The sequence below is a fragment of the Pipistrellus kuhlii genome, unplaced genomic scaffold (genome assembly GCF_014108245.1).
Source record: "Pipistrellus kuhlii isolate mPipKuh1 unplaced genomic scaffold, mPipKuh1.p scaffold_m20_p_2, whole genome shotgun sequence".
In the NCBI taxonomy this organism is placed as follows: Eukaryota; Metazoa; Chordata; class Mammalia; order Chiroptera; family Vespertilionidae; genus Pipistrellus; species Pipistrellus kuhlii.
In genome coordinates, this window is record NW_023425515.1 from 93,301,611 (window position 1) to 93,320,014 (window position 18,404).

The 18,404-nt window shown below is 37.6% G+C and overlaps 1 protein-coding gene across 1 annotated transcript in view; it reads left to right on the forward strand.

Moving 5' to 3' along the window:
• Window positions 1–962: 962 nt before the first annotated feature.
• The window catches only part of ANKUB1 (ankyrin repeat and ubiquitin domain containing 1), a 49,374-nt gene continuing 31,932 nt past the window's right edge, over window positions 963–18,404 (forward strand). Inside the window, exons 1-2 of the mRNA XM_036444821.2 lie at window positions 963–1,189; window positions 4,950–5,093. Of these exons, the coding sequence (XP_036300714.2) occupies window positions 1,073–1,189; window positions 4,950–5,093 (261 nt within the window). The 5' untranslated portion in view covers window positions 963–1,072. The remainder of the gene's footprint in view (window positions 1,190–4,949; window positions 5,094–18,404) is intronic.

Here is an 18,404-nt window from a genome sequence, read left to right on the forward strand (position 1 = left end):
TTTCTTAAAGTTAGAACTCAAGTTGGGAATCAAAACAAAATCAATCAACATGTTAACATTTACCAAGCACCTGTTATATCAGTCACATTGAGCTAAGTGCCATTAAGAATAAAAACTAAAGCAAGATGAGGATTCTGTCCTAGATCAGGAGGAATTTCAGGAATTTCTTTACATATGTATAAGAAAAAATGATCAGACTTAATCACATTAAATTAGATATAACATACAGGGGATTTCAGAGGACAGTCTTAAAATTAAGTTTTAAGTAAAATGTTTACTCTACGAATTTGAGTATTGGTGCTGAATATGTTTGGTCATTTATTGAGTGAGGTTTGAAATATTTTCCACCAACAAGTTTTAGGAAGTTGAAAAATATAATGGCAAATTGTTCTAAATAACATAAAGGTGGGGCTAAAAGAAATACCAACTATATTTATTGTGCTGCTGCTGGGCAGAGATGAAAAGGGAAAGCCACAGAGTCCTTTGCCTACATATTCATCTCCCTGGTGCTAGTGGATATTCTATCCCGTGGCAGAATTAGAAATACTGCTGGGGAACAAGTATACAAAGTTGTTATGGAAACCAGAATGCTTCAACTGAGAGTTATTTACAGAGAACTTTAAGGATTAGCACTGTCAATAAAAGCAACTCTGCTTTGCTTTACTCTGTCCCAGTGCATCCAAATTAAATACCTGTTTTGCAGGGACTTTCAATAAGCTGCCAGTGGATGGTGGTCACATTACAAAAGAGTGATTTATATTTGGCTTTTTATATTACGTGCTTGACTGTTGTTCACATTTGCCTCAACTATTGTCAAGTTTGCTAGTTTCTACCATATAGGAACAAGGTGGCTATTGACTGCTGCCATTGGCTGAGAAACGTTTCCCCAAACATAGCTGCTGTGTTGCCAATACTGTGATACTGTGGGACTTGTCTCTTCACATTCTCTCTGCTCACCTTTGAGTCTAAACTGTAATAGTAGCCTCTGCACACCATTTTTGTCCTTAATTGAAAATTGGATTTTTTTCAGCTAACCAACAGGATATTTTTTTTTAATTGTGGGGTTTGTTTTATGTGTGTGTGTTCTGTTTTTGCAGAAATGAGGATTTTCATAGCCTTTGAGGAATCTTTTGAACCATTTGAAGTTTCAGCAGATGAAACCGTTGAAGCTGTCAAGCAGATGATAAAGGTGTGTATGTACTTTGTAACTGAGTCACTAAGATGTATATTAATTTTAACTATGCAGTGAAGTTTAAACTGCACACAGGGCAGAGATTTTGCTACTGGATACATTTGCAACAAACAGGGAACTAAAAATTTTTCAAAATATCTTTGTTTGCTTACACAATCTATACTAATAAAAGGCTAATATGCTATTTAGATAGGATAGACTGGACATTGTCTGGATTTCCTCCTGGAGAATGCCACAGTGGCAGGGGCTGAGGCATTAGGGGTGATCAGGCGGGCAGGGGAGAGCGGTTACAGGAGATCAGGCTGGCAGGCAGAATGGTTAGGGACAGTCAGGCAGGTGACGTCCTGCAGTCAGACATTCCCTAAAGGGTCCCAGACTGGAGAGGGTGCAGGCCTGGCTGAAGGACGTGTGTCTCCCCTCCCTCCCCCCCGCACAAATTTCATGCATTGGGCCTCTAGTCTATATAGTAAAAGGGTAATATCCTAATTAGACCGGATGTCTTCTAGACATCATTCTAGACAGAACTTCCCCATGAAGCCTGGGTGAAAGGAAAGCCAGCCCGGGTCCTGGGTCCTGGGTGCCTGCTGGTGGCCGGAGGAGGGAAGCCCAGGACCAGGGTGCTGGCAGCTGGGAGAAGGAAGGCATCTTAGAATAGGAAATAATTTGGGTGCAATATTTTTTTGTAAACATATTCACTCTAAAATGAGAAATTAAGATAAATATTTAAGTCTTGACCATTCAATGGCATTTAACTTGGATATGATCATTCCCATTTGCTAAGGAGCATATAGTGAATCAAGTTATTTAGTGAATTACTATGACCACTGCAAGCTAGATCTTTTAACACGGAGGCTCTTAAACTTTATGGGTTGTAGATCCCTTTGGCATCTGGCAAGCCTCTGGACTCCTCAGAATACCTTTAAATGCATAAAAAAATTAAAATACATACAAAGAAAAAGTAATCATTATATTAAAATACAACTTGCAAACATTAAAAAACAAATTTGTGATATAGTGACATGTGGACTTCATTATAAACACATTAACAAATTCTAGCAGTATATCTAATAGCTATTGTAATTTCAAAGTAGTGATCAGCATATTTTGAAATATCTGCAGCAACTGTAAGGTAATATTAAAATATCAATGATTCCTATTGGTAACAGTCACATAGTATGTGTCCTACAGGCATAATTTTTTTAAAATCTCAATTTCATTTAGAATTAATAAAAATAAATTATAGTTTTTCACATATAAATTGTATCCATAAACTTTGGGGAGGTCTATAGACCCTGTCTAATACTTCTTTCCTCTGTACTAAACTCTTTTATAACGCTTAGTGGAAAATGTGAACAAAAATGTGAACATTGTTGGTCCAGTAACATAAAGGTGTACTGTTTTCATAATATGCTATTGGGAGGGGCAGGGCATGTGCAGGACAAAGGGAAGTGAGGCTGGAGCTGCAGGCTCTTTGTCTGCCCACAGTGTCTCAGATTCATTCTTAAGGAACTGAGGAGTTAACTTTCCAAAATGTCAAAAAGGCCATCTTGTGCCCCACCTCTCACCCCAATTCATGCAACACAAATGCCTAGCACACCAGGATTTGTGGGATACAGTCCATACAGTCATCTCGCTTACAGCTGCATACTGGGAGGGAACCCAGGCGCCAACTGCTGGGTCACGAGAGAATCTACTACTACAGCATCCAGCAAATAACTGGAATTGACCAGAAATGTTATCAGAGTTAGGACCTTGTGAATCACCAGCACAGACATTAAAAAATTTTTGGAATATATATATATATATATATATATATATATATATATATATATATATATATATATATATAACCAGGAATGATCATATCCAAGTTAAATGCCATTATATATAATATATATATATATAAAATTAGTGAGATCTAGATATGTATATAGAATAAAAAAACTCATTCTTTTTGGTGGTTGGTAGAGATAAAACCTCGGGCACTTAATGCTTGTACAAGGTGTAGACAAACCTAGAATTTCTAAAGGTTAAAATACCCTAGTCGAGGTGAAGCATTATCTTTCATTTAAGGTAATTGTCATTAGGCTCAAGAACTCAAGTTTCTTAGTAAAAGCTGGGCTTACAGACCTGGATTTTGTTGACTGGCCTACTAGTTTGAATTGCTACACATAATTATTTGTCTTCTGGATTTAATAGTTGACTTTCTAACTGAGATTCATTTGTCTTCAGTTAAAAAGAGAAAAAGCCGAAAGCGGTTTGGCTCAGTGGATGGAGCTTCGGCCTGCGGACTGAAAGGTCCCAGGTTTAATTCCAGTCAAGGGCATGTACCTTGGTTGTGGGCACATCCCCAGTGGGGGATATGCAGGAGGTAGCTGGTCAATGTTTCTCTCTCATCAATGTTTCTAACTCTCTATCCCTCTCTCTTCTCTGTAAAAAATCAATAAAATATATTTTTTTAAAAAGAGAGAGAAAAAGACTGTTGTGTCACATCAAAGAATTACAGAATAAAAGTTGGGTGAAATTAATTTGAAGTACCAGACTAGATATCTACAGCTAAAAGTGTGCTTATAATCCTTAGGATATGGGATATGATTTCTGTAACTGAAGATGTTTCATTTAACAGATCAACCTAAGTAAAAACAAATGTAAAAGTAAAATAAATGATAAACCTAAGACAATAAAAATTGGGTGATATACTTTTTACTTTAGAACCATATTAAACTCCTATTCAAGGAAGTTTAGGTACCAAAAAACAAATAGCTGTAAAAATGGTTTACCAAAAATAAATAAAATTAATCCAAAAGCCAAATACCTGCATACGTTGGAATATGATACTGGTGATAATTTATATAACCCGGAATAGCTGTAAACTTCTCAGTACCTGGTTTTTGTTTGCTGTATTCAGAAATAATTCAATTGCTGTGTCTTCAAAAAGCTCTCTCTGTTGTCAAGCTAGAGCAGAAGGCTTGTAACTATCAAACTATCTTGCTTAGCTTGCTAGGTTTTGTCCATTTAAATTTTTCATTTTTTTCTGCATATCAATTTCATTAGCAAATCAATGAACCAGGCACATTTCATGGTACCTGAAAGGAATTCTGACAAAGTGTGTGTAGTGTATGCATTTCACAATTTTTATGTGCATGGATACATGTTTTTCCCCTGGCATATATGTGTTGTTTCATGAGTCTAATGGGTGGCAAAGTTATCAACTGGCAAAGAACATTTTAATTTAAACTAAGAACAGAATAAATTTTGGACCATTCATGTTTTTGTTTGTTGTTGTTTTTTTAAATATATTTTATTATTTTTTACAGAGAGGAAGAGAGAAGGATAGAGAGTTAGAAACATTGATGAGAGAGAATCATCAATCAGCTGCCTCTAGCACACCCACTACTGGGGATGTGCCCGAAACTAAGGTACATGCCCTTGACCGGAATCGAACTGGGAATCTTTCAGTCCACAGGCTGACACTCTATCCACTGAGCCAAACCAGTTTCAGCTGGACTATTCATGTTAATGCAGAAAATTACTCATCCGCAATACACTAGAATAATTATATTTTAATTACTCTATACAGGCTAGCTCTTTATTATCTATGTTAATGGAATAGAAATTGTGGTAACTGTAATATTAGAAGCATTTGTATTTTGGTTTGTGTAAGCATTTTTTTTCTTAACTTGGATGTACCTGTGAGAATTCTCTCTTAATAAAGTGAGATCATTTAATGGAGAAAAAAATGCTATTGATTTTTAAGGATTATTTCTACATTCCGCTCTCTGAAGATGAACAAGGCAGACAGTATCTGGAGCTGATGTATGCTGGAGCAGCCCTGAAGAACAGCTGGAGTCTTGCTGATGTTGGAATATCTTTTTTTTCAACTCTCAAGTGCTTTGTTAAGGTTTGATGATCAAAATAACATTTGTCCAAGATATCGATATCATTTTGAATAACATTGTGGATAATTCAATGAAAGTAATTTCACAGCTTAGGAAGAGGTTTTCTTTTCTTGCCTTCTTTCTTTTTCAATTTGTGCTGTAAGGCCCAATAGGTTATGAAAATTACAGAGTCCCCCTGTTTACTCCTTCTCTCCCCTCCTTCCCTCTCTAACTTGTTGCCTGCCCCAAGGAGTCACCACAGAGCAACCTACAAATCAATATTGGAACAAGACCAAAGGGAAGATCTGAAATATTGATTCAGGTAGAGCACGTCCATGGGTCCACAATGGATTAGGATCACTCTAATGAGGAAAGAGAAGTACTTCTTAGCAACCACAAACATGAAGGGGCAGGTTCCATAATCAAATCCAGCAGAGTAGCCATTCATGAATTAGGTACATATACAATGGAGATAACGTTTTCCATTTATAGGGCCCTTAATCTGTGGTGCTTAATTTGGGGGTCCTTGGATGGGCTTTAAGAACTTGACAAAACCCTAAAATTGCAATATATGCAAAATTATTTTACTTGGAGACTTTTTGGGTGAAGGACTTTTTAAAAAAATATATTTTTAAATTGATTTTTTACAGAGAGGAAGGGAGAGATTAGAGAGTTAGAAATATCAATCAGCCACCTCCTGCACCCCACCCCCCAATGGGGATGTGCCCACAACCAAAGTACATGCCCTTGACCGGAATTGAACCTGGGACCCCCCAGTCCGAAAGCTGATGGTCTATCCATTGAGCCAGACCAGTTAGTGTGGTGAAGGACTTTTAACTTTTAGCAATTTATTAAAAAAACAGGTGGCCTACAGAGTTTATTTTATTTTATTTTTAATATATTTTTATTGATTCCAGAGAGGAAGGAAGAGGGAAAGATAGAAATGATGAGAGAGAATCATTGATTGGCTGCCTCCTGCATGCCCCCTACTGGGGACTGAGCAAGGAACTGGGCATGTGCTAAACTGGAATAAAACCATCATCTCCTGGTTCATAGGTTGATGCTCAACCACTGACCCACACCGACTGGGCCCTACAGACGTTAAGAGCTATTCTCTAGGGCAGAAGTATTATTCAGTACCAGCTGTTTTCCCCATATGAAAACATGAGCCCTAGTAGTAAAATACATATTCTCTGCTACATGAGACACTAATTTTCTTATATTTAACATTAAAAAATTTTATGGTAAACAAAGTTAACTCTTGTTTTCTGTTTAAATTCTTCCTTGTTTAAAGTATTGTATATGTATCCTTTTCCCCCTTGATCTCTCTCAGGCTGCTCCCATCCCCCTACAAATGCCCTCACCCCCCAACTGTCTGTGTCCATTGGTCCACCATTACTTCTCTTTTTTCTTTTCTTTATTGATTACATATGTGTCCTTATCTCCCCACTGCCCCCTACCTCAATCCCGCTCATGCCCTCACCCCCCTAGTGTCTGTGTCCATTGGTTATGCTTATATGTATGCACACAAGTCTCCCCCATCCCCCTCTACCTTCCCTGGCCTTCCCTCTGAGGGTTGACAGTCTGATCAATAAAGCTAACTCTTTGTTTTAACATTTTTACTGATTGACTAAGAGAGAAGACTATATAAAAGGAATATTCTAAAATATTATTATTAAGTAACTAGTGTCACTGTGCATGAAATTCATGCATGGGGGGGAGGTGTCCCTCAGCATGGCCTGCACCCTCTCCAATCTGGAACCCCTTAGAGGATGTCTAACTATCAATTTAGTCCAGATACCATTAATCTTACTTATCTTTTCAAAGAACCAACTCTTGGTTTCATTGATTTTTTTTTTTTTTGTATTCTTTTTTTAGTCTATATGTCATTTATTTCTTCTGTAATCTTTTTATTTCCTTCTCCTTACTCTGGGCATTTCTTGTTGTTCTCTTTCTAATTCTTTCAGGGTTAAATAGTTTATTATTAATTTTTTGTTTGTTACAAACAAACATATGACTCCTTTCCATATGACTCTTTTTTCCCTAACCCTAACTCTCCCCCCACACCAAGCACTCTGACCCTGCAGGACAAGCCACAATGACTGCAGGGTCTGTGTCCATTGGTTATGTTAATGTGCATGAATACAAGTCATTTGATTGATCTCTAACACCCCTTCTTCCTCTGCCTTGTCTCTGAGGTTGGTGGTGTGTTCAATGTTATCTTGTCTCTGGATATATTTCTGTTCATCACTTTATGTTGTTCATTATATCCCACATATGAGTGAGAACATGTAATATTTATCTTTCTCTGACTGGCTCATTTCGATTAGCATAATGCTCTCCAGTTCTATCCAGTTGCAAATGGCAAAAGTTTCTTCACTTTTATTGGAACATAGTATTCCATTGTCTAGATATACCAGTTTTCTAATCCACTCATCTGCTGATGGGTACTTAGGCTGTTTCAAAATCTTAGCTATTGTAAATTGTGCTGCTATGAATATAGGGGTGCACATATCCTTTCTGATTATATTTCTGGTTTATTGGGGTATAGTCCTAGAAGTGGGATTACTGAGTCAAATGGGAGCTCCATTTTTAATTTTTTGAGGAAACTCCTTATTGTCTTTCACAGTGGCTGCATCAGTCTGCATTTCCACCAGCAGTGCACGAGGGTTCTTTTTTATCCACATCCTCTCAAGCACTTGCAGTTTGTTGATTTGTTGATGATAAACATTCTGACAGGTATAAGATGGTACCTCATTGTTGTTTTGATTTGCATCTCTCAGATGATTAGTGACTCTGAGCATGTTTTCATGTGTCTCTTGGCTTTCTGAATGTCCTCTTTTGAAAAGTGTCTAGATCCTTTGCCCATTTTTGATTGGGTTGTTTATCTTTCTTTTGTTAAGTAGTAAGAGTTCCCTGTAAATGTTGGAGATTAAATCCTTATCTGAAATAGCATTGGCAAATATGTTCTCCCATGCAGTGGGCTTTCTTGTTGTTTTGTTTATTTTTTGTTTGTTTTTTTGCTCTGCAGAAGCTGTTTGTTTGTTTGTTTGTTTGTTTTAATATATTTTATTGATTTATTTTATTTTATTTTTTTTACAGAGGGGAAGAGAGAGGGATAGAGAATTAAAAACATCGATGAGAGAGAAACATCGATCAGCTGCCTCTTGTACACCCCCTACTGGCGTTGTGCCCGCAACCAAGGCACATGCCCTTGACCAGAATCAAACCTGGGACCTTTCAAGTCCGCAGGCTGATGCTCTATCCACTGAGCCAAACCGCTTTCGGCTGCAGTAGCTTTTTATTTTGATGTAGGCCCATTTGTTTATTTTCTCCTTAGTTTCCATTGCCCTAGGAGCTGTATCAGTGCAGAAATTGCTTCGGCATATGTCTAAAATTTCTCTGCCTCTGGTTTCCCGTTTTATGTTAAGTCCTGTATCCATTTTGAATTTATTTTTGTGTATGGTATAATTTGGTGATCTAGTTTCATTTTTTTTTTGCATGTATTTGTCCAATTTTCCTAGCACCATTTGTTGAAGAGACTGTCTTGACTCCATTGTATGTTCATGCCTCCTTCATCAAATATTAATTAAACATAGTGGTTTGAATCAATATCTGGGTTCTATATTCTATTCCATTGGTCTATATGTCTGTTCTTGTGCCAGTACCAGGCTGTTTTGAGAACAGTGGCTTTGTAATACAACTTGAAATATGGTATTGTCATCCCTCAAAATTTCTTCATCCTCAGGATTGTTGAAGCTATTTGGAGTCTTTTTTTATTACAGATAAATTTTTGGAGAGTTCTTTCTAGGTCTGTGAAATATGCCATTGGTATTTTAATGGGGAATGAATTGAATCTATAGATTGTTTTGGGTAGTATGGACATTTTATTTTCTTAATTTTTTTTAATTTTTTTATTACGGTATTATATGTATACATATCTTACCATTGCCCCCACTACTCCCATAGACACCCTCACCCCCCAGAGATTTGCATCCATTGGTTATGCTTATATGCATGTATACAAGTCCTTCAGTTGATCTCTTATCTTCCCCATATTTCCCTAACCTTCCCACTGTAATTTGATAGTTGCTTTGTTGCTTTACTGTCTCTGTATCTATCTTTTTGTTCATCAGTTTATAATATTCTTTATTATCCACAAATGAGTGAGATCATGTGGTACTTTTTTTTCATTGACTGGCTTATTTCACTCAGCATAATGTTCTCCAATTCCATCCAGGTTGCTGCAAATGATAAAAATCCCTTCCTTTTTATGGCAGCATAGTATTCCATTGTGTAGATGTACCACGGTTTTCTGACCCAATCATCTGCTGACGGGCACCTAGGCTGTTTCCAAATCATATCTATTGTAAATTGTGCTGCTATGAACATAGGGGTACATACATCCTTTCTGATTGGTGTTTCTATATTCCTAGGAGTGGGATTACTGGGTCAAATGGAAGTTCCATTTTCAGTTTTCTGAGGAAACTCCATACTGTTTTCCACAGTGGTTGCACCAGTCTGCATTCCCACCAATGTGAGGGTTCCTTTTTCTCTGCATCCTCACAAACACTTGTGATTTGTTGATTTGTTGATGATAGCCATTCTGACAGGTATGAGATGATACTGTATTGTCATTTTGATTTGCATCTCTCAGATAATTAGTGACTTTGAGCATGTTTTCATATGTCTCTTGGCTTTCCTTTTGTCTTCTTTTGAAAAGATTCTATTTAGGTCAGTTGCCCATTTTGTCATTGGATCATTTATCTTCCTTTTATTAAGTTGTATAAGCTGCCTGTAGATGCTGGAGATTAAACTTTTATCAGTGATAACATTTGCAAATATGTTCTCCCACACAGTGGGCTTTCTTGTTGTTTTGGTGATGGTTTCTTTTGCTATAAAAAAGCTTTTTATTTTGATGTAGTCCCATTTGTTTATTTTCTCTTTAGCTTCCATTGCCCTAGGGGCAGTATCATTGAAGAAATTCTTTTGGCATATGCCTGAGATTTTGCTGCCTGTGGATGCCTCTAGTATTTTTATGGTTTCCCATCTTATGTTTAAGTCCTGTATCCATTTTGAGTTTATTTTTGTGTATGGTGTAAGTTGGTGGTTTTGTTTCATTTTCTTTTCTTTTTTCATTTTTTTTTTTGCATGTATCTGTCCAATTTTCCCAACACCATTTATTGAAGAGACTGTCTTGACTCCATTGTATGTTCATGCCTCCTTTGTCAAGTATTAATTGAGCATAGTGGTTTGGGTCAATATCCAGATTCTCTATTCTATTCCATTGATCTACATGTCTGTTCTTGTGCCATTACCATGCTGTTTTGAGAACAGTGGCTTTGTAATACACCTTGAAACCTGGTATTGAAATACCTCCTACTTTATTCTTTCTCAGGATTGCTGTGGCTATTTGGGGTCCTTTTTTTTTATTCCAGATGAATTTTTGGAGTGTTCTTTTTAGGTCTGTGAAATATGCCATTGGTATCTTAATGGGGATTGCATTGAATTTACAGATTTCTTTGGGTAGTATGGACATTTTAATGATACTGATTCTACCAATAAATGAACACATTATATGCTTCCATTTGTTTATGTCTTCCTCTATCAATTTTTTCAGGGACCTGTAATTTTCTGAATACAGGTCCTTTACCTCCTTGGTTACATTTATTCCTAGTATCTTAATTTTTGTTTGTTTGTTTGTTTGTTTTAATGGTAAATGGGATTATTTTTTAAGAGTCTCTTTCTTTCTTTTTTTTTTATAGCTATATTTTATTGATTTTTTTTACAGAGAGGAAGGAAGAGAGATAGAGCCAGAAACATCAAAGAGAGAGAAACATCGATCAGCTGCCTCCTGCACATTCCTTACTGGGAATGTGCCCACAACCAAGGCACATGCCCTTGATCGGAATCAAACCTGGGACCCTTCAGTCCACGGCCCAATGCTCTATCCACTGAGCCAAACTGGTTTTGGCTAGAGTATTTTTCTATGAGTTCATTATTGGTGTATAAAAAAGCCATAGATTTCTGGGTGTTAATTTTGTATCCTGCTACATTGCTGAATTCATTTATTAAGTCTAGTATTTTGTTTGTTTTTTATGGAGTCTTTAGGGTTTTCTATGTACAAAATCATGTCATCTGTGAATTATGACAGTTTTACTTCTTTTCCAATTTGTATGCTTTGTATTTCTTCTTCTTGTCTGATCATCATGGCTAGTACTTCCAGTACTATATTGAACAGGAGTGGTGAAAGTGGGCATCCCTGTCTTGTTCCTCTTCTTAGAGAAAATGGTTTTAGCTTTTTCCCTTTGAGTTGGCTATAGGTTTGTCATATAAGTCTTTTATTATGTTGAGGTATGATCCCTCTATTCCCACCTTGCTAAGAATTTTTATCAAGAACGGTGTTGGATTTTGTGCATTGCTTTTTCTGCATCAATGGATATGATTATACGGTTTGTATCTCTCAGTTTGTTTATGTGGTGTAACACATTTATTGATCTGCAGATATTGTACCATCTTCAGAATAAATCCCACCTGGTCATGATGTCTGATCTTTCTAAAATAATTCTAGATTTGATTTGCTAGAATTTTGTTGGGAATTTTATTATCTATGTTCATGAGGGATATTGGCCTGTAATTTTTTTTTCTTTGTACTGTCTTTAAGTGGTTTTGGGAGTAGGGTAATTCCTTTTGATTTAAGAAAGAGCTTGGAAGTGTTCCCACCTCTTAAATTTTTTTGGGAATAGTCTGAGGAAGATATCTTTGAATGTTTGATAAAACTCCCTTTGTAGCTATCTGGTGAAGGACTCTGTTTGTTGGAAGTTTGTTAATGCTTCAATTTTCTCCATAGTTATCAGCCTATTCAGATTTTTTTATTCTTCCTGATTGAGTTTTGGAAGGTTGTATCTTCTTATGAACATTTCTTCTAGGTTGAGCAGTTTGTTGGAATAGTTGCTCATAGTATTTTTAAATAATTCTTCATATTTCTGTAGAGTCTGTTGTAATTTCACCTCTTTAATTTCTGATTTTGTTTACATAGGTCCTCTCTCTTTGCTTCTTGGTGAGTTTGGCTAGAGGTTCATCAATCTTGTTTATCCTTTCAAAGAACCATTTCTTGGTTTCATTGATTTTTTTAAATCTCTATATCATTTATTTCCACTCTGATATTTATTATCTCCTTCCTTCTGCTCACTCTGGGCCTTTCTTGTTGCTCTCTTTCTAATTCTTTAAATTTTTCTAGTTTTTGAGGTAGGCCTGTAATGCTATGAACTTCCTTCTCAGTACTGCTTTCACTATGTCCCATAGATTTTGGATTGTTGTGTTTTCATTGTCATTTGTTGCCAGGATACTATTTACTTCTTCTTTGATCTTTTTGGTAACCCAGTCATTGTTTAATAGCATGCTATTCAGCTTCCAAGTGTTTGAATTTTTGTGATTATTTTTATTTTAGTTTATTTCCAATATTTTGCCATTGTGATCTGAGAAAAGGAGTGATATGATTTTAATCTTCTTGAATTTGTATAGACTTTGTGTTTCAATATATGGTCTATCTTTGAAAATGTCTCATGTGCACTTGAGAAGAATGTATATTTCGTAGATTTGTGGTGGGATGCTCTGAAAATGTCGATTAAATACTTCTGATCTAGTGAATCATTTAGCATACTATTTCTTTGCTTTTTTTTTTTTATAGGGTTTAACCAGGGATGTTAATTCAGTATTAAAGTTTCCTACTATGATTCTATTGCTGTCAATCTCAACCTTGATATCTTCCAGAATTTTTTTTTATGTCTTTGGGTGCTCCTGCTTTGGGTGCATATATGTTTACCAGAGTTATATCCTCTTGTATCAATTCCTTTGAAATTATTAAGTGGCCTTCCTTGTCTCTTGTTATGGCCCTCACTTTGAAGTAAAATTTTTCAGATATAAGTATTTCTACCCTAGCCTGTTTTTCATGTCCATTTGCCAGAAAGATATTTTTCCATCCCTTCATGATCAGTCTCTGTGAGTCCCTTGTTGTGAGGTATGTTTCTTGTAGACAGCATATATATATATATATATATATATATATATATATATATATATATATATATAGTTTTCTTATCCAATCAGTCATTCTATGTTTTTTTGTCTTTTTTAAAAAATAAATCTTTATTGTTCATATTATTACAAAAGTTCCTCATTTTTCCCCCTCCATTACTCCCCTCCACCAGATTCCCACCCCATCCTCCACCCTTTCCCCAACTCCCATTGTCCTCATCCATAGGTACACAGTTTATATTCAGTCTCTTCCTGCATCCCCCACTCCTCTTTTCCCCAAGAATCGTTAGTCCACTCCCCTTCCATACCTCTAATTCTGTTATATTCAACAGTTAATATTGTACATCATGTTTTTTAATTCCCTTGGTTTTTAGATTCACTTGTTGATAGTTACATATTTGTTGTTCATAATTTTTATCTTTATTTTCTTTCTCTTTCTAAAGAACCCCCTTCAGCAATTCATATAATTCTGGTTTGGTGGTGATGAGCTCCTTTAGCTTTTTTTTATTTGTGAAGCTCTTCATCTGTCCTTTGATTCTGAGTGATAGCTTTGCTGGGTAGAGTATTTTTGGCTGTAGGTTCTTAATATTCATCACCTTGAATATTTCTTGCCATTCCCTTCTGGCCTGCATGGTTTCTGTTGAGAAATCAGCTGACAATCGTATGGGTGCTCCTTTATAGGTAACTATCTCTGCTTTACTCTTGCTGCTTTTAATATTCTCTCTTTGTCTTTTGCTCTTGGAATTTTAATTATGATGTGCCTTGGTGTGGTCCTCTTTGGCTTCCTTTTGTTTGAGGTTCTGTGCACTTCCTGGACTTGTAAGTCTATTTCTTTCACCAGGTGGAGGAAGTTTTCTGTCACTATTTCTTTCAATATGTTTTCGATATCTTGCTCTCTGTCATCTTCTGGGACACCCATAATTCTGATGTTGTTTCACTTAAAGTTGTCCCAGAGGTTTCTTACACTATCTTCAACTTTCTGGATTCTCTTGTCTTCTTGCTTCTGTGGAGGAGTGTCTTCTGGCCCTTTGAGTTCCAAATCTTTGACTTGATTCTTGCGATCTTCCAATCTGTTTTTAGGACTCTGTATAATATTTTTTATTTCTGACAATGTATTTTTTTATTTTTAGTTGATCCCTTATCATAACCTCATCGGTCTCCTTTATTTTATTAGCCTTTTCTAGGAAATTCTTGAAAAACCTTATAACCGTGGTTTTGAACTCTTTATCCAGTCACTTTTTTCCTCCATTTCTTTCATTGTGATCTGTTTCCTTGTCTCAACATTTTCACAGCTTCTCTGAGTTGGTAGGGTGGCTTTGTGTGTTAGGGTGTCCTATATGGTTCAGTGGGTCAGCCTCCCAATTATCTGAGGTGGACCCTCTTGGTGCACCCCTCTGTGGACTGTGTGTACAGCCTTTTGTAGTTAAGTTTTTTTTTGTTGTTGTTTTTTTTTTGTAGTTAAGTCTTAATTGTTGTTGGTATCACTGGGAGGAACTGACCTCCAGGCCAATTGGCTGTGAGGATCAGCTGTGTCTTTGCTGGGAGACAGCTTTATTCAAAAGCCTCTGTGCTCAGCTTGGCTGGGGCAGAGTTTCAAGGTGGAGTGTACAGCCTTGGCTTCCTGTCAGCCCCACCCTATGAGGTTTCTGAGCCTCAGTGTTCCTGTGTCCTTTGGTACTCAGTGCTTTGGTACTCGCTGCAAGCACAGCTGAGAGAAAGGTGCCCTCAAGTTTTGCCGACTACCAGACAGTCTAGTCTCTCCCCCAATGAACCCAGAACTGGGGTTCAGTGCAGTTGGAAGTGGGGTTTGCAGGGGGGTTCAGTGCAGTCTGAAGCTTCTGTCTTCTTCCTGCTAGAGCAGTCCAGTGGCACAGTCAACAGTTTATCCTCTGCGCAAAATGTGCGTGACTCTGGGGCTCTGCCTTTCACCACTCCCCTGAGTTTCCGCCTTACAGTTTAGAATCCCTCTGTGTGAGCCTGGGTCCCCAGGGTCTCGCCCAGAACTGGGGTTCAGTGCAGTTGGAACTGGGGCTCAGCACAGTCCGGAGCTTTTATCTCCTTCCCACTAGGGAATGTCAACCAGGCACTCAGCCCCCCCTCCTCTCTGGCTCCGTCCTCTCCCCACACGCGCACCATGTCTCTGTACCTTAGGCTTTTACAGCTCCTCTGATTTTCCTTCTGGTTTTCTCTTTCCTTCTAGTTGTAGAATTTCCAGTCAGTCAACTTTCTTGTAGTTCTAGATAATGTCCACTTTATGTTTTAGTTGTATTTTTTGAAATTGTTGTGTGGCTGGAGTTAGGCATTTACATATGCCACCATATTGGTTTCTCTCCCATTCTATGTTTTTTGATTGGAGCATTTAAGCCATTCATGTTTAATGTTATTATTGACATAGTACTGGAAGTACTAGCCATTGCAATTAGATAAGAAGAAGAAATAAAAGGCATCCAAATTGGAAAAGAAGAAGTAAAATTATCCTTATTTGCAGATGACATGATATTGTACATAAAAAAAACCAAAAGACTCCATCAAAAAACTAATAGACGAAATTAATTTGGCAATGTAGCACAATACAAAAAAGTCACACAAGTATAGAGGTTCCCAAACAACATGAACCCCAAAAGACCCACACCAAAATACATCATAATTATAATGGCAAACATTAATGAAAAAGAGAGAATCTTAAAGGCTGTAAGACAGAGACAGAGAGTTACCTACAAAGGATCCCTCATCAGATTATCAAATGATTTCTCAACTGAAACACATCAGGCCAGAAGGGAATTGAATGAAGTAAACAAAGTGATGCAAAGCAAAGGTCTGAATTCAAGAATACTCTATCCAGCAAGGCTATCAATCAAAATTGAAGGGGAAGTAAGGAGCTTCACAGACAAAATAAGCTATACACCAATAGTGCACTTACAGAAAGAGACTAAAAAAGCAATCCAATTTACCACCACACCAAAAAAATTAAGGTACTTAGGAATAAACTTAATTAAGGAAATAAAAGACTATATGCAGAAAACTACATGACACTAATGTTATTATTGATAGGTACTTGTTTGTAGCGATTTCAGTTCTTTATGTCTGTGCTCCTTTCTCCCTTCCTATTTCTTCTTTTTACTGCATTCTCTTTAGTATTTCTTGCATTGCTGGCTTGGTAGTGATAAATTCCCTTAGCTTATTTTGCAGGTAACTCTCTGTCTCTGTCTTACAGCCTTTAAGATTCTCTCTTTTTCATTAATGTTTGCCATTATAATTATGATGTATTTTGGTGTGGGTCTTTTGGGGTTCATGTTGTTTGGGAACCTCTATACTTGTGTGACTTTTTTCTTCCCCATATCAGGGAAGTTTTCTGTCAATATTTCTTCAAATAGATTCTCTAATCTTTGCTGCTTTTCTTATACTTCTGGCACCCCTATTATTTGTATGTTACTTCATTTCGTGATGTCCCAGAGCTCCCTTAGGCTCTCCTCCTGCTTTTTAATTATTTTTTTCTCCAATTGCTGTTCAGATTGGGTTTGTTTCTGTACCTTATCTTCTAACTCACTAATTTGGTCCCCAACTTCTCCTAGTCTACTGTTAAAACCTTCCATCATATATTTTTTAATTTCTTTCTGATTTTTGCATAGGCTGTTGATTTTCTTGTCCATCCAGTTTATGAACTCTATGACCATTATGCTGAATTATTTTTCTGACATATTGCATGCCTCCATTTCATTTAGTTCCTTTCTTGGTGATTCCTCTTTTTCTTTCTTTTTTGGATTTTTTCATTGTCTCCCCATTCTACTGTGTTTCCCTGAAAATAAAACATCCTCTGAAAATAAGACCTACTTACAGGTTTCCTTCTGAGTGAAATATAATGCATCCCCCTGAAAATAAGCCCCCCCCTCCCCCCCAGGCTCTGTCTCAGAATGCTATTGCTAAACATGAGAGATTTGGTCTACTGATTCTGAAAGAAATGGAGTCACAGGAAATTCACCAGGAAATTCAGGAATTGGATTGTTATGATGATGTTCCAGAAGATGATGACATGATTGTCATTGAATAAATGAGTAAATTCTTGATACTGTAGGATTCACAGTTTTTCTGGTTTGTGTTGACAACTACCGTACTACCGTACCATATACAGGTAATAAATTTCCTTTATTTCCATTTAACAATAAATGTGTACCGTATTCTTTTTCATGGAAAAATAAGACATCCCCTGAAAATAAGACCTAGCACATCTTTGGGAGCAAAAATTAATATAAGACACTGTCTTATTTTCAGGGAAACAGGGTAGCTATCACCAAAAGCTCCAAGTGCCAAGTTGTGAGGGCCAGTTCCACCTGAGATGGGAGTATCGCACCACCTGAGCACCACTTGAAGAGCTCAGACACTGAGACATGTGGCTGCTGTGGGTCAGCAGGAGCCGTGTATGCCAAGAATCAATCACCAACACTCAGTGCAGCCTTGTGTCCCCACATGTACTCTGAGAATCAGGGTCCCTGTATGTGTGCACTGAGAAACAGTCCCTGCATGTGTACACCTAAAATCCCTAATCATGCACCAGGAATCAGAGTCCCTGTGTGCACGTGCTGAGAATCAAGATTTCTGAATTTCTGGTGCTCTATGTAGCCTTGCGCTCTCAACAAGGATCAGTGTCCCTATGCATGTGTATGCTGAGAATCAGAGTCACTGGCCCTTGGTGTGTGCACGCTGAGAATCAGGGTTCCCGTGCATGTGTGTAATGAGAAGTAGAGTCCCTGAGGGTGAGTGCCAAGAATCAGTCACTGATGCTTATGCCAAGAATCAGTTCATGCACATGCACCAATAATCAGAGTTCCCAACCTGCTAGGGGAGCCAAGTTGTACAGCTGCCCTGTGTTGATGGGAGGCCTGCTTACACACCATGGATTGGGTAGGACCTATACTACTGCAGTAGGCCATCAGGGAGAAGCATGCATTCTGTGACTCACAGAAATCTGAGGCCAAGATGTCTGGAGTCTCAGTGTCCATGGTCTGCAGCTGTGGTACCAGGTCTTTGTCCAGAGTGGATGTAGGGTCCCGGTTTGAGCCTGTAACTAGATTGGGTGGTAGTGAGACTAGGACCCTAGTCTCAAGCAGTTCTGTTCTTCAAGATAGCATGGTTTCTGTGCCAGCTCCAGCTGGCTGGCAGTGTTTGCAGGGGCAGCATCGTCTCACAGCCTAATATTGTCTGGTCCACCAGCCCCTCAATGTCCTGCAGGATCTAACTGTCCCTAGCTTACACACACACACACACCATGTCCACACACTCCTTTTTTGCTCCCTCATTCT